Here is a 17,059-nt window from a genome sequence, read left to right on the forward strand (position 1 = left end):
CCCCTCCAGCCAGGGCTCTGCCCTGGGCACCCCGCTCTAGGGGGGTGTCTGCACCCTGAACCCTGCCTCGTGGCTGGAGTGAGCTGGCAGCAGGAGGGGGATGCTGTAAATATGTGTAGATGGCTTTTGTTTGTTCATGTTGTAACCCCAAATAGTCCCCTATGGCATGGGCTGGGCGCTGGGCTGCCTGGGCTAGGGGCTGTGGGCCTGGAGGAGCCCTGGGGAAGCTCTGGCTCCTTCTCCCACAAGGTCTCAGCCAGAGTGTCCCCTCACTGCCGTGCTGTGGCCCCTGGCCGAGGCACAGCCCCTGCCCTTCTGCCCAGCACCATCTTGTATTCACCTGCTGCCAATAATAAAAGATGAAGTACCTTTGCAGCTGTTCAGGGCTTTCTTTGGGTCAGGTGAGGAAATGCAAGGGGGGGTTTTTTGGGTGGGTTTTGGTTGGTTTCGGGAGTTCTTATTTACACACTGAGCAGCAGCAAGGCATGCTGGCTTGGGAGGCATGAGGGCAGGGAGGCATGGCTATATCCAGCCCTGAGAATTGAGAAGTGCTGGCTCCTGTCCTGCTCGCAGATGCCCTCGGGTCCTGAGACCCTCCTCTTGCCCAGGCTCTGGGTAAGCAGTAAGGTGGATTGTCCCCTCTCTGGAAGCAGGAGTGGGGTCTGGGTGCAGGTGCCAGAACCACACTGCATCCCCAGACATGACAGACATGCTGGCCCTCTGCTCATTTGCTTAATTAAAATGGTATCAACAAGCAAAATAATAACAAATTATAATGATAATAAATAAAAGAACCATTTTATTGCCTTCAGTGCTAGGGACACAGGGACAAAACTAGATGGGATGGGGTGCTCTCCACCACTGAAGCCCACAGGTGCTGTCTGAGGATGTAGTGCCACAGCAGTCCCCATGCCCCCAGCAGCTCTTTCCAACATGCCACGCTGTGTGAAAGCTCAGCCACCAGCCCCAGGCCCCTCACCCAGCTCCCCCTGCAATTCCACCCCCTCCTCACCCACCCAGAGCAGTGGCTGCCCTGCCCGGGGCTGTGTGGGAGCTGCATGTGTCTGACTGAGGCACTGCTGGGGTGTTTTATTTTTGCCTATTGTGTGAGTTGGCCCACAGTCAGGCAGGGCCGGGGCCAGGGAAAGGAACTGGTGCAAGGAGCAGAGCCAAAGCCCTGACCCAGCCCGGCTGCTTCCCAGCAGCGCGAGCGCCGAGGGGATGAGGGGGCCTGTGCAGCTCGCTGACTACGTGGCAAAGGGCAAAGCTTTTCCACAGTGTTGCAAGGCACATACTTCTACAGGCATGTATTGCTCCTCAGCCTCCTCCTCGCCTGCCCCGAGCTGTTTGTCTTACTTGCAGGATCAGCCTTTGTTTCCCAACAGCCATTCGCACAAATAATAATCACAATTAAAGAAACCACATCAGGCAGCCAGTGGGTCAGTCAGGGAAGGAAAGGCAGCTGGCTGGTGAACTGAGGCCCATCTTCTGGGCTAATTGCAAAGGGCAAAAAAAAGAGTAATGTAAGGTGCTGAAGTCATTAGGAAAGGCCGATGCTCTGCTGGCACCTCATCCCAGCTGAGCCCCTCACCCACCTGCAGCCCAGGCCTAGGGCAGCTCTGCAGGAGCTCCCTGAGGGCTGCAGCTGTGATGAGCAGCTCAGCTCTGGGGCAAATGGCACGTTCCCCTGAGTGGGGGGTGGCTGGCAGGGCTGGCAAGGCAGAGGAGGGGTGTGTGTACCTGTGTGGGTGAAGGAAGGTGCTGTGGCTGTGTCCCATGGAACTGAAGCAGCTCTTCTGTTTCGGCAGCACTAGTGCTGCTCTGAGGGCTGTTAGGTATGAAAAGCATTAAATATCACAACCCCCCCCACTCCAAACAAAAAACCAGGGGAAAAAAAGCCCCCACTACAACAAAAATAAGGGGAAAAAAGGAAAACCCAGCAGTACAGTGTTTAGAAATGCATGTGCTGCACTGAGATGTTGGGCCTGGGCCAAGCCCCGGCCTTTTGCCTGGTGAGCTGGGGAAGACAGCAGCAGTGTGTACGAGTGTCTGTTGGAACCTCCTGGCAGGGTCCAACCCCGGGACGCCCCCAGGAAGGTGTCCCCAGCATCAGGGCCACACCTCCTCCTGCTCCTAGTGCTTCAGCTGTAAGTGAGGGTTCCCCAGCGGCGGGGGCCAGGGATTCGGGGCAGGTTTGTGCATGGGGTGACGAGGACTGGCCCCTCTGGGGCTGGGCTGGGGTGCAGGGCTGCTGCGAGATGGGAGCTGCTTCCTCCTGCTGCCATGAGTGCACAAGGAGAAGCCTGCTCTCCAGTACGGGTGTGTGGGCAGGGCCCCGGTGCTCAGCACCCCACTTTAAGAGATGAGGTTTAACAGATCAAAAACTCACCTCAAACATCCAAAGCCCAACCCAATTTTGGACAGTGCATAAGTAGAAAGGATGGCCCGGGCCCCTCCAGCGCCAGCCCCAGCAGCAGCTGCCGATGCTGACAGCAGGACTGCAGCAGGGCATCACCCCAGTCTGCCCTTGCTGTGCCCATGTGCCAGGAGCCCTGCCAGTGGCTTGCTGTGGCAGCAGGGCCGGGGGCTGTGGCTACTGCAGGGATTTGACGATGGCCCTCAGGGCGTGGGGCGGCTCTGGGACGGAGGGAGACGCGCTGTAGAAGGTGTTGGTGTGGTCTCTGCGCTGCTCCCGGAGCGATGGAGGGACAGATGAGCTTTTGATGTGGAGGATCCTGGTGTCCATCACTTCGCAGTCGATCTGCATCATCACCTCATAGTCCTGCCCATTGATCACATTCTCTGCAAGAGTAAGGAAATTAAGCCCAGGTTCGTTAGTCCTGCAAGATACCGACCCAACAGCAGCAAAAGTGGAGATTCCTGGACCTTTTCTTATGCCTGGAGCAGGAGCTGGGGCTGGGGGGAACTGCCCTTCCTTTTTGCAGCTCCACACACGGAGCCCCATCTCACACAGCACAGCCCCAGCCGCCTCCTGACACCTCAAAGGGCCCAGGTCACACGGAATGTCTGCACCTAGGAATTAATGGAAGTCTTGTCTTTTCCCCTTCTTCATCTGCACATAATCACTGATGAAGTTTGCACTGTACAACATCTATTATTATCACAGTGCTGTTCCTGAGCCACTGAAGTGTAGGGGCGATTGAAGACAGGGTTGATTTAAGCAAGCTGAATGCCTCACCTCCTTTGTATTGGTTTAAGAACACTGTAAGCCTCTTGACACTGAGAACCTGGAGGAATTTCTTCACCAGATTATGAATAACAAAAGTTAAAACGTGAGGTCTCAAAAGCATTAACTGTTTCTCATTACTGTGCTGACTGGGCTGTTGTACTTGCCCCATGTTGTGGTGTCACTGGACAAGGCCATTACCCTGAGACACCCCTGGACATGAGGAGACCCAGCCCAGCACGTGGCACCCTGGTGTCAGTGCATGCTGGGCTGCATTACCCCAGCACGGCCCTGGCCTCGGCACGTCTGCTACCACAGCAGCTCCTGGGCTTCCAGACAGAGGCTGTGCACATGGTTAGCATCTGCTGCCTGGATTTAAAGGTGGGAGACTATTCCCTGTATAGACAGTGTGTCCAGGAATGTGAGAGCCTGCATTGGATTTCCAGGCACGAGCAATGCTTGCCTTTCCGAGTCAGAAATGCTGACTGCCATCAGCAAGGGTTCTCTTTCTGTGCTAAGGAGGATGGAAGATCACCTAATGGAAAGCGTATGGACTGGAGGAATGCAATATACATTACTAATTTTTACTGTTTTCCTGGATTAACTCTGACTCTGGATGACAGTTGACAACCTCAGCCGGACCCTCCTGTACCCCACGCCACCTGCAGAAGCCATTACATCAAATATGTCCTGTAGAGTAATGAAAAGCAGGAGCAAAACCTTGCTAAGGGGGCTGAGAACCTGCAAGGGAAACCAAAGCTCCCACCTGCAGAAATGAAATGGAAACAGCTCTGTGTGTGCCACCAAGGTGAGAAGCAGCTGTGTGTGTGTCTCTGTGCTGCTGACACACACACTCCAAGCAGCACCTCATCCCTCCTGGCTGAGGAGCTGCTGGTAAGGCCCTGCTGCAGCTTTGGGTGCTGTCCACCCACCTTGGGATCTCTCCAGGTCACCCTTTCTCTCCTCCCCTGGATGTGCTCTTGGTTGCCACCCACCCAGCTGGGCTGGCAGTGCTGCTCAGGGCAGGGGGCTGCATATGGCAGCAGAAGGGTATGAGGGGAAGTGGTCTGGGGCAAAGAGCCTGGAGATTGCCCATGGTCTGTGACACAGCAAGCTGGAGACACAGCTCCTCAGCACTCATACAGCAGGCCATAGCTTGACAGGACCCCAGCTATGGGAGAAAATGTGCTCCAAAGCCACAAGTGAGCGAGGTGGGATGGGACAGCAGCCAGGGCCGGGAAAATCTCTCACTAAGGCTGTAAGACTTTCCTGTGTCTGCCCACAGCAGCCAGCACAGTGAGCTATCATTAGGCTCCCTGGCACTGCACAAGATGGAGGAGCAGAGCAGGCCCAGGGAGCAGCCCAGACGAGGGAGGGAGCTGCACTGTGTGGGCGGCAGCCAGGACCATGGGAGCCAGCCCTGGATCTCACAGGCTCCCTCTGCCACTATGTGGGCCATGATTAAGTTAGCCACAGCTCTGTTACTTTGTGCAAGAGGTGCTGTGTCTTCTGAGGCCACCACAGCTGAGAGAGAGAGAGCTGGGAGGAATCACGCTCACAAGGAGACTCTCTGGCCAGAGGCACAACTCCGGCACGTGCAAAGTGCCTGAACCCTGCCCTGTGTCTGTAATTCAGCCAGGAGAGACACTCAGGTTTAAAGACAGGTTTAGGGTTGAAGGTATTGTCAATGAAGAACTCCTGCAGGGAGCCTCTCAAAGGGCCTCATCTCACAGGCATGAGGACAGTGGTGGGAATGGCTCTGTTCCCACTGCAGACATTTCCAGCAGCCTTTCTCATTACTTTTAGCACCAAACTGCCTTTGGAGAGGAGGGGAGATTTTCCACAAAGCCAGCAGTTACTGCTTGGTGACACTGCCGGGTGCCTGGGCCAACTGCAGTGAAAGGAGCAGCCTGAAAGCCATGCCAGCCCCAGGATGCCTGGCCACCATCAGAGAGCCCTGCCTGGCCCACCCCAGCCCAGAGGGTGGAGGGGCTGATGCTCTGTGTAAGCCCACGGGAGCTTCTCAGCAAAACAACAGGCAAACGTGACCCCAACGCAGCCAGCATCTGATGTTTGGAAAGATTAGCTCACTGTCAAAGGGGCAGGCATTGCAAAAAGAATTCCACATGGCTCCATCCTGAGCTCGATGCCATTAAACCCTTTCAGGATCTGGATGAAGAATAGAGAACATACTTGTGAGATTTCTGGAAGATGCTAATCTGGAGAGATTTCAACCACCTTGGAGTATTGGATTAAAGTGCAGTTTCTGTCAAAGAGAGAAGCTGTCCAGAATCTTCAGGATGTGTTTCAATCATGTACAGAGCGAAACACAACACTCAGTAGAACTGGAAAACACAAGTACAAAATGGCCCTGGGCAGAAGTGTTGCAAGGAGAAGCTTTGAGGACTGCAGAAGATCACTGTGGATAAGCCAACAGTGTGACAGCACTAAAAGCGATCAGCTCAATTTAAAGAGAGAGAGATTTATCTGACCAAGTTTCTCCCTGGCACAGGCTGCCCAGGGAGGGTGTGGAGGCTTCTTCTCTAGAGGTTTCCAAGCCCACTTGGATACTTTTCTGTATCTCCTGATCAAGGGGAACCTGGTTTAGCAGGGGGTTGGGCTGGATGAGCTCTAGAGGCCAGGGGGGCACATGAAGGCAGAACTGACAGCCTAAAGTTGGTGTCTGGCTGCTGCTGCTGCTGGTTTGCTGTCTGGAAGGGCAGCACTGCCATTGGTGCATCACACAGGGCCACTCAACAGCACACAGCAACACCAATGCTGAGTTATTGCTAAAGTTGATTGTGCTGAATTACCTATGACCGATGCTTTGTGGGATTACATAAATGAAAACACGGGAATGGGTCTCCTGTCAAGGTGTCTGGAATTTGAAACAGATTTATTGCTCCTCTTTGAAGCTCAGAACACACAGCCTCTCACACTGTACAGCCTCAGGCTTAAGGAGCTATCCTTCCCAGGCCAGACTCCTGGGTTGCAGATAATTGTCTGTTAACATGTTTAAAAGCCATGCTTCAGATGACAGACTATTTCAAACAGCACGGGTAATTGTTCCAAGCCTTGCTGTTCTCTGACTGCACCTTCTCAAAGAGGCTCACTGGCTCTCATGGGCTGTCCCAAATTCCCACCATCAGCCTGGCCTACGGAGCAGAAATCTAATTCCCCAGTGCTGCTCTCTAGAGTTATGGCAGCTCCTCTTAAAACCACACACATTGCAAGATGCAACTGATGAGAGCTGAAGTCTGCAGTCCAAACAAAAAAACGTTTAGCAAATAAGGCTGAGGGTAATACCTACAGTTACAAATTACTGAAGATGATGGAAGATAGCCTTCAAGCACTTAGATTTTTAAACCTGGCCTATTAGAAAGACCATAAAACCAAAACTCCTCCTTCTCCTCTTAGTAGTACTGACATGTATCAACCAGTTGAAGAGTAGTTCAAGACAGAGAAACAGAGATGCCCTGCAATGCCACTTGCCCCCGCTGAAGCGTTTTGAGGCTATAACCAAACACCATGGAAGAGCTTTCTCTAAGGCCCCAAATGCCTTTGCAGCAGATAATCCACATAGCTACTGTCTGGTTTCTTAGTAGGTGACTTGTAAAAGTGGTCAGAACCCGCTTAGCTCTACTCTCATGGTGCTCACTGGATACACAGCTGAGCTAGTGTCAGCCATGGAGCTCTGGGAGGGGTGGACAACAGTGTAGAGTAAATTTACTAGCCATAGAATTACTTCAATTGATGTCAAAGCAAGTGCTATGGAATTATCTCTGCCTAAGGTGACATAAAGCCATCAACTCTTTTAAAACCACTTCTGCTCTACAGCTACTTGCTCCTTTTATAATTGCCACATTTTCTTCTAATGAGAAAGCTTGCTTTGCCACACCAGATTCCAAAGACAGTGTTAATTTACCCTTACAGCCCCTTCTGCAGTCCCCTCTATCACACCAGCAAAGAACCAAAGGCAGCTTTCAGAGAGCCACCAGATGTGTTGCAGTATCTGGTTGCTTTGTGCTAGTTGCACCAAGCTGGTGATGCTGAAGTTTGGTTTAAAGAATGATTTAGCACCGAATTACCTAAATAATTTATACATCTGGTCCAAAACAGAGCTTATGTTTGGGGCAGCACAGAGTTCAGAAAGCACAAGCTTCAGAAGAAGAGGAGGGCACCAGCTGCATGCAGCTCTGGGGCTGGCCCACTGAAGGGATGCAGCTGTCCCCAGACATAATTCAGGGAGCTTTCTTTGCACTGTCATCTCTGCAATCTTCCATCTCCTCTCCACTGAGCAGCCCTGTGCCCTGCCCAGCACATCTGGACAATGTTTCCATCTAAAGGGTTGGTATACACTACCAAATAAGTATATAAATGAAGCAGTGTTACTCTAGCAGCTACACAGACTAAAAATACCCTCACTGCAACGACACACCAGGGTTCCTAAAACATTTACAGATTTGCTTGTTAGACAGGATTACTTGAGGCAAGGGAGAAAGTTATAATGTGATCCAAACAACTTCTCCTTTTAAAAGTAAATTCCCATTTGGAACTACTTCCAAACAAGCCAGTTGCAGTGGGCTCACCTCTGTGGGCTCAGCTGTCCTCAGCTCCTGACAGGTGAAGTGAGATCCTGGGCATTGCAGTTCTCCAGGTGTCCCAGCACCTCTCAAAGAGTGAGCCAGGCTGCTGTGCATACAGGAACAGGGGCCACAGTCAGAAACACTGGATCCACATCAGCAAAGCCACTTTGATGAGCCACGAGCAAGGAGATAGGGTGTCTCCTCTCTCCCCACGTCTAAGCTGTTGGAGCACTGGTGCCAGGGGCTATCCAAGGGTGATTGATACAGGCATGAAGGAGAAAACAGCTCTTAAGTAATGGAGCCACAGGAGAGACTGGCACTGACTGTGGCTGAGTAGGATATCCTGCCCTTACCTTTGCAGTATCTGGTCCAGACTGGAAAGTCTCAGGGAGAGGGAAGGAAGGTTGGCTCCTCTCAGAGACCATTTCCCATCCGTCTCCCACCTCCTCTCCCAATCTTTCATGCTGCACAGTCACTTCCCTCTAAGAGAAAGAGCATCAACTAATGAGGAGAGGGCCTATTGTAGCCCTACTGTGATTGCTCTTGTTTTGGAGAGGGAGCCAATGGCTACCTCAAGAAGATCAGAATCCCCAGTGTTGACCCTCCCAGACACATCATTTAAAGCTCCCTCATGTAGAGCATTTCTCAGAAATGCTGAGACATTTTTGACAGCAGTGGCTGTGCACAGGCCATAGGCATGTTGTTGGCAGGTCATCATTGCTGCAGGATGGCCATATCTGAAACCTAATCAGCTGTGCCAATGCTAATGACAAGGGAGGAAAAAAAAAAGAGGAGAAAACAAAGATGAGGGTCAAAGCAGTTCTGCTGCACAGAAAGCTCCCTTGGGAGTGAAGGACAGAGGCTGGAGAGAGAGCATCTCTGTTAGGCAGAATCATTCCATGCCTGCTTGGGAGGCAAAAACATTCTAAACAAACTCCCACACAGCCTGTAAATCCACATACCCACTTACAGGACAAAGAACTGTACACAGAAGAGGCTTCTGTCCAGGACAAGGGCTGGAGGGCTTGTCCCAGGACAGCACGTAGGGGGCTGCTCCCTCTGAGTGCAGCAGAGAGGGACTGGCAGGCACAGGCATGCTCTCCTTGGTCCCCACCATGGGTCTAGCATCCTACAGATGCTATTAGAGCATTCAGCTTGGGCTTCTGCCTCTCACAGTGACCAACAGCAGAAGCAAAAGCCAGAGAAAACATGTACGTGTGATTATATAGGAAATAGTTAACTAACTGCTTCCCAGACACCTTGTCTACACCATTCATAGTTCTTCAGGTTTTGTTATAACCCTTCCCTCAGCCATTGCTGTCAAAGTCAATAGTTGCTGTCACAGAGAAGCTGTTACACTTCATTCCTGCTGCTTTTTCTCCTGCTGCTTTCATTGTTTTATACATTTATAAACACCTACGACCTGAAATGCATCATACCAAAGATGAGGATACAACAGGGTTGTGCCCTCTCTAAAAAGTAATACTGCTCTTCTTCCCTGTCTAAGCTGCCACTTTGGGGAAGGATGTGTGAAGGACGTGTGGTGGCTGCTCGGAGCAGTAACAGTTTGGTTATCTGCCACCACAGGTTTGGTCAGGAACACTTTTCCCACTTCAATTCTGGGTTTTTTCACACCAAGTTTCACCTGCTGAACGGGATTTCACTCCTTCCCAAGATCTCCCAGCCTGTGCCTGGAGATGCAGCTATGTGGGAATCTGCTCATAACATCTCTTTCATTGCAAAAGGTGACCATCTGTTTCCACCTTTCAGGGAGCTGCAATCCACAAGTAAGCCTTCTCTCTTACCTCACTAAAACTTGCTTTCTTTTAGCAGCTTCTGAAGAACTATTGTTTTCCCAAAAGCCCCACTCAGGTATGTTACTGTGCTGACGAAGCCACCCTTATCCTCATGCTCACCACCACTCCCAGACCTGTGATGGAGCACTAAGGTAGGCCTTTCCTCTGCAGAAGCTGTGCCAGCCCTTTCCCACCTAGCCCATGTCCCCAGCCATGCCTAGCTCTCACAGACTCAGCCAGCTTGTGCAAAAGTGAGACTTGATTTGTTACAGTTCCTAAGGCCATTTAAAAAAAGCAGGCCTCATTGGTCACTTGCCATTCTCCTGATAATTATACAGCTTCAGTGGTTAACACCAACACAAGAACTTCTTGCTCTTTCCTTCAAGTGCTCTTTCACACCTCAGTCCTCTACAGGCACTACAGAGTCCCTGGCAGGCGTCTTCTGGAACACATGTCTATTATTTTTTTATGCCTCAGGCACACTGTTCCTCAGTATCTTTTTCTGGCTTAACTTCTTATGGTTTGACATTTAATCTGCCAGAAACTGTGTTCTTTTTTGTATTCCCTCATTTGGCTACAATGTCTATTGTTTAAAAGGTTATCTTCTTACTTCTATGAATCTACTTCAATGTTACTTAAGCCTGTTGGATTTTTTAGAGCCCTTTTAAAGACTTTTGCACCAAGTTTTTAATCTTTAATCAATCCTCATACTCTTTTCCAGTATTTTACCCTATTGGTTTTTCTTTTAATACATTTTCCTGTTCTTATTTAGCTCTTGGCTTTGAACTGTAGCATGTACTTCACCAGTTCAATTTGCAGTTACTGATAGAATTAATTTAACTATTTGACCTCATTTTTTCTAAGAGGCAGCATCACTTTCTTATTGACATGCAACTTCTTTATCAAATGGTATCATCAATACCATTTGTACCCTAGTGCTAGCATCTCACTGATTTAAGAGCGAAGGCTGATGTGAGCCTGTATTCGCTTACAGCTGAAATGTCCTTATAGTTTGGATGGTATCCAAAGAGTGAGCTGAATTTTCCACCTGTCTTGCTTGGATACATAAAATTACCTCATTTATTTAGATATTGCGATCAGCTCTTGCTCATAGAGGAGTATTTTTAACACCATCTCTGTGAAGCTTCTGTCTGCAGGAGGTGAGCGTTTTCCTCCACGTGAGCTTCTCTGATTGACTACATTTACCAGTTTATTACTATATATATATACACACACACACACACACACACATGCTGCAGAGTGCCTATCTAAACATAGCACATTAAGAATAAAGTGAGACATCCGCTTCAAAGATTTCTATTTCCCAGCTACAGCAACAGGAGATTTAACATATGATTCCTGCTCTGAAACACAGATGTCTCCTGTCTCATGGTGAGGGCAGCTTGGGCTGGCAACCATGAGGCTGCACCTTGAATCCTGTGTCCAGTTTGGGCCCCTCTCTACAAGAAGGACAAGGAGGTCCTGGAGAGGATCCAGAGGCAGGCTACCAAGCTAGTAAAGGATTTGGAGAGCATGTCTCATATGAGGAACGGCTGAGGGATCTGGGGCTGTTTAGCCTGGAGAAAAGAAGGCTCAAGGGAGACCTTCTCACCCTCTACAACTACCTGAAAGGAAGTTGTAGCGAGGCAGAGATTGGTTTGTTCTCCCTAGTAACAAGCAATAGAACAAGAGGAAATGGCCTCAAGTTGAGCCAGGGAAGGTTCAGGCTGGATCTGAGGAGGAATTTCTTTCCTGCAAGGGTTGTCAGGCATTGGAAGGGGCTGCCCAGGGAGCTGCTGGAGTCACCGTCCCTGAAGGGGTTTCAGAGGTGGGTGGATGTTGCACTTAGGGAAATGGTCTAGTGGTTGACAGGCCTGGAACAAAGGCTGGAGTCCATGATCTTAAAGGTCTCTTCCAGCTGAAATGATTTGCCCAAAAGGCATTTGTGCTGTACTGGGAAGTGCCATGGCCTTTTCACAATAAGCTACTAGAGAACAAGACAGGATGGAATGAAACTGAAAACGTTCCTCAGATGTTCAGGATGTATTTTTCCAACACTTTCCTACAGCAACCCTGCTACAAAGGCTGAGTCCCAGAGGAGGCCCAGGAAGCAACCAGGAAGTGCTGAGAGCAAAGTGGGCTGGTGGAAGCGGGTGCCAAGGACAAGCCTGGGATGTGAGAAGGCGGCAAAGGCCTCCTGGCCCCTCTGGCAACAGTCTCCTTAGAGACTGCAACCCAAATACTGACAACGACTGTCTCGGGCTGCTATGTTTTTACTAATCTCTAGGTTTACTCCAGTGATGTTCTCAAGGCAGAACCCATAAATGTGAACCTCCTCTACCAGAGCTGTTTTTACAGGGTGAGCTCATTATGAATAACTATGTTTCAGATCACTGCAGAAATAAAGAGCTACCAGAGCCGGCCTGTGTATCACAGACATAAAACTGTGTTTGCCACCTATAATTCAACACTAAGAGGAATTATGTAATCTTGAATTTACAACATCTGAAAGTGCATTAAGGCAGATCAGCTGGGCCTGAGGCGAGAATTATGATGTGTTGCACAAACACAGCTCAATGGAGCTGAGTGGGTGACGATAATCTCACAGATGGGGATAAAGATTTTGTCTTTGCATTGCAGCACAGCTCTTGGCACAGTGCTCTCTGTGGAGCTTGCTGGGAGAACACCCCTACATGTCAGTATCAGCATCCAGTGCTAAAAAACACCTGGGAGACAGGGTCTCTGCAGTAAGACGCACGTGCGCTCAGCTCTAAACCGCTGGCAGCTAATGTCATGGGGTTTCTTTGTACTTCCACTTTGTGGATTTTATAGGAGTGTGTCTTTTACGTGGAAAAAACAATCTGGTGTAATAACTCGACACTGGTGTTGGAAATACTGTGTACAAAGTCCAATTAATCTATGACTCACTCTCTACCCACTTTGTGAACAGCGTGTTCACAAGAAAATGCCATCTGTAGCACTTACCCTGTCTATACAGAGAAGATCAGTCATACTGGGGCTTGGCCTGCTCTGTCACATAAAACCCAAGAGATACTCTCTTTTCGTTTTAACAAAAGGGCAAAAAGAGATAGAAGATCCTTTGAAATCATCTTCCTGTTCTTTTGAATACACAAAAATAGACTCCTCATTTAGCAATTTAGGTAAACAGCTCATTATGGAAAGGCACTGGGGAATAAGCCTCTATGATTTCATTTCTTGATCGCTTCCTGTCTAACTAAATAAACATGAACTCAAGTGACACAGATTCCATTACTTTGTGCACAGATTCTTGAATGATTTCTTTCACGCTATTTTGGATAATTTAATCTTCTCCTTTCTGTCAAAGACAACGCACTGGAGGATTCTCACTGACCTTCTTAAAAACCCTTAGCAGCCTAAGATTCATCTCACACATAGTTTGCAATCCTACATACATAACTTCCAGAGCCATCTGTTCATACACTACAGCTTGTAAGGCTGTGCTCAGTTCTCAGCACTTTCTGCTAGATCCCAATATGAAAGCAGAAATAATGAGGGAAGTATCTATACAGATCATGTTTGTATAGCCAAGAGATGTGTCCTCTGCACCTACTAGAGTGGCATACGCTTCTCAGGATGGGGATAAGGACAGTGGCTGTGAGAGGAAGCCACAGGGACTATGACTTGGCTTCTAAGCACTAACAGAAGAATGAACTGACAGCAGGTAGGGATAACTTTGGCCATTAGCCTCTTGGAAACCATTCTGGAGCTATTCAAAGTGAGAGAGAAGGCTACCCAAAATGTTAAACAGCAACCTTCAGAGAAGCCAGCTGCCATTAAGTGGTATGTATTGCTTTAGATCTTCCTTCAGTGACTGACTGAGAATTCTGCTGCTTGCTCCGAAAAACAGAAATGGCATCTTTTGTTTGCTTGACCCTGAAAGACAGAGGAAGTTGGAGACTTTATTTATTCAACCCCAAGACATGGGAACTCACAGAACATTGTCACTTCCCAAAGAGCTTTTGTTTTTATTTTTCTTCTCGGTCTGTGTGGGTTCTGTTTGCCTTATGGATTTTTCAGAGACAGTTTACCACCAGCCTCGGACATCTGTGAGTGGCTTGCACAGGGTTGTCAGTTGAAAGAAGGCTTTTTGCAGCTGCATGCAAATAATCATGGTGCCTGGTGGCAGAAATTGCTCCAGTTTGGATCAAAAGGCCTTACCACTAAGATCTGTTATTGACTTTTTAAATCTGAACACATATTACTTCAGAGCACTTTGGAAGTCTGTTACATCAGTATGATGATGGATGCTAGGAAGGAAGGTTGAGGGAAGTGGTTGCAATTAGAAGCTGGCCAACACAACAGAGAATATGGACTTTGCAAAACTCACCATCCTGTTCATGGTAAATTTCTGCCTTTTGGAGACTACTTGGCTGTTTTCATGACAAAAAACAATCCTTAAGAGAAAAAGACTTCTTGAGAAACCAGGTTCATATAAGTTATTGAGGATCAGGCACACAAACAGCTATCTCAAAGCCAGGCTGAAGACAAGTTCCATTGTATGACATCAGACCTACCCAGAATATTAGTAAAACATTCAAAACTCTCTCTGTCATGGCTGTCAGTCCCCAGGAAACCAGTCTCGATCTCCCCAGGGTCTTTCCTGACAGGTCTCTCACTTTTGTTTGGCTGAGAGTGCAGACACTAACCCTCATTTTAGAAAGCAAATGATGGAAAGACTTTCACTTATGAGGAATTGCTTTTGCACAAGGATCTTAAGAACAAACAAGGCCCTTTTAGTCTTTGCGCTTCTGCACTGGTACTCGTGGTAAGTACACACCTGCACAGATATTTACAGCTGCCCCTACCCAAGAGGAAATGCAAGCTGAAAGAGTACCAGATCTAATCCTAGGGAGAAATGCATTAATGGAAGTAGCTTCTTGGGCTGAACATTGAATGCTGTCTCCTCCACAGAAAGACTGTACATATGTTCTCGCTTTTGTGTGCTGCAAGGAGAGGACTACTGGTGGTGTGTGCTGCAAAGCTGCAAGCTGCAGGCATCCTGCAGAGACAAAAGGCTTGGAGTAGGAAGAGTGGCTTAGCTATGCTGTACTCTATAGATCACTTTGATCCCCAGATCGATGTTGTAACCCACTGTATTTTTCACAGCAGTTAAGTAAATACAAGACTAATGGCAGATGTTTTCATTTAAACTTCAAGAAAGGCACCGCCTATATGTCCATTTGGAATTGGTCTAATGAGCCAACAAGACTCTGAATTACAATAAAAGCAAATTTAGGAATGAAATCTACTGGAGACTTAACTGCTCTCAAGTGCATAGTTAGCAATCAAAAATAATAGCTGCAATCCAGCATAACAAACATGACTTGCCGAAAAACAAAATCTGGAGTTGAACTGTAAATTGCAGTTGGCTTTCATTCCCATGAGAAACTGCAAGATATTTCTTCTTGGAATAATTTCTCAGTAAAGGCACACCAACAGTGCCCCTAAAACCACAGACAGTGGGACTAGGACTATCCAGCTCCACTTTTTTCCCTCCAGGCTTACCAACCCTAGGTCTTTAGGAGCCACCAAGCACCAAGATTTTCTGGGAGTATGATTTGTGTCCGCAAATTCTGGGTCTTTGTTGTTGGGCAGAGGTAGATCAAAATGTGGGCATGGTCAGCAGCTGAGGCCAAGGAGAGAGTTGCACTGAGAGACAGCAGCCAGCAGGGAAATGGTAGAAGAGTAAAGGGCTATGAGAGCATCTGGGAAGGCAGCAATGGAAGAACTCACAGCAAATACTGGCTGTGAGCTGGTGGGGGTAGCCCAGCAATCTTGGAAAAGGGCTTAGAACATGGTGGGGAAGAAGGAAAAGAGGGTAAAAGGGGGAGGATTAACATGTACCAATGTGTAACAAGTTACTATATACTTTTAAAAGGAATAATGCTTAAACATATTTAACATACATTAACACATTTAAATATTGAAACACATTTCTGTGCACCTGCCAAGAAGCCCTCGGTGGGGATTTTGCTGGCTTGTCCTGCTGCTCTCAGAGGGGCATGGGCGATTCAGCTGACCAGCAGCATGTTAGAAAAAGTTACAAGATAATGGCTATTTTTATTCTTCCTAACATACAACAACTCAGCTTTTTATCAAGCTTTTCTCTTGAAAAATGAGCAATGTGCTGCTACTGTTTTGTGTAATATTGTTCTCGTAAGTTTCCATCTTACTGAATGTGTCTATACACCTGTCTGTCTACTACAAAGTCTTCAGTGGAGATTTGCCATTAGCTGCAAAGCACTGCCACTGGCCACTTACCTCAACTCTGCCCTCCAAGAAAACTCTGCAAACTGTAAACCTGATTCTGCTTTGTACACTGGTAAAACCTGCCAGATCAATCTTGAGCTCCATTAAGAGTCAGGAAGTGTGGTGACTGACAACCTGTTTCACTTCCTAATCTTTGTATCTATTCTCTGTCCTCATTCCCATGGCGGGAATGGCCCAAACCAGTTAAAGACAAGAGTTTCTATAAGAGCTCAGAAAGCACTTGGGCAGTCAGAAAAGGATGACAGCCCTGCTGGGAAAAGACTGTCCAGCAGTACAAAGCGTTCTCGACTGAACTGCAAGCCATTTCATGCTTGGAACCAGCATCACCAGTAAACTTTGGAGCACAAATAAAGATCCTGCACAAGAAAGTTAAGTGATGAAATTCCAAGAAAGTTTCAGAGCAAAGGCACTTTGCATTCACTTCGTCTCCTCTGCCACTGTTGTAGCAGCAAAAAAAGAAGGGCAAGTAAGTGGCGGGGTAAAAGGTTTCCCTTTTTTCAAAGAGATCTGGCTGAAGCACTAGAAAAAGCAGGACGGGACAAGTTCTTTCACTAAAAGTTTTGCCAAGTCCTCCCAGGGAGACCCGTCCTCCTCTAGCAGCCAACTCTCTGCAGGTGGACAAAGAATCAAGGTGGGCTTAAAAGGACAGCAGATAGCTGGGAGGAAAGCTTTGTTGTCAGTTCCAGATGCTTGCTCAGTCTCTGTGGAGACAGAATAGGATGTGGAAGTAAAGCTCTCAGAGGAGAGAAATGGCTTCCTCTCCAGGCAGAACTTTTTAGGGAATTGCCTCCTCTAGGTAATCTACTAATAATCAAATTAAAAATCTATCCAAGTTACCTACTGGCTCTTGTATGTCTTGTGTTTTTTCCTTAATGCCTCTGAGTGTCACAGAGGAAGCAGTTTTTGATGCCGTTGTTTACTCAGTGCTATGCTGGTGTCTCATCTGTTTCAACATCTCTGCCCAAATCCCTGATCATTTTTTTTTATTTCTTGGATTGTGCTGATGTTCTGAACAAAAATCCCAAAGAACTCAAGTAACTGTAATTTCACAACCTTTCATTATTAATGTAGGGTAAGATTTGTCACTGCATTCTTACGTGGATTTTCCAGATTATACTTACTCCAACAACTGAAAAGTTATTTTGAGTAAAACAAGACTCCAAGTAACATGTTAGAAA

General features: G+C 48.0%; 1 protein-coding gene across 3 annotated transcripts in view; it reads right to left on the reverse strand.

Annotated features, from left to right (window-relative positions):
* Positions 1 to 770: 770 nt before the first annotated feature.
* The window catches only part of ATF6 (activating transcription factor 6), a 73,751-nt gene continuing 57,462 nt past the window's right edge, over positions 771 to 17,059 (reverse strand). For 2 of the 3 annotated variants that reach the window (XM_062004309.1, XM_062004308.1), the window contains exon 16: positions 771 to 2,802. In XM_062004309.1, coding sequence (XP_061860293.1) covers positions 2,594 to 2,802 — 209 coding nt within the window. In that variant the 3' untranslated portion in view covers positions 771 to 2,593. Of the gene's footprint in view, positions 2,803 to 7,776; positions 8,018 to 8,126; positions 8,256 to 17,059 lie in introns of all 3 variants that reach the window. The other variant, XR_009819397.1, reaches the window with a different exon arrangement.

This window comes from Colius striatus, chromosome 10, assembly GCF_028858725.1.
Source record: "Colius striatus isolate bColStr4 chromosome 10, bColStr4.1.hap1, whole genome shotgun sequence".
Lineage (NCBI taxonomy): Eukaryota > Metazoa > Chordata > Aves > Coliiformes > Coliidae > Colius > Colius striatus.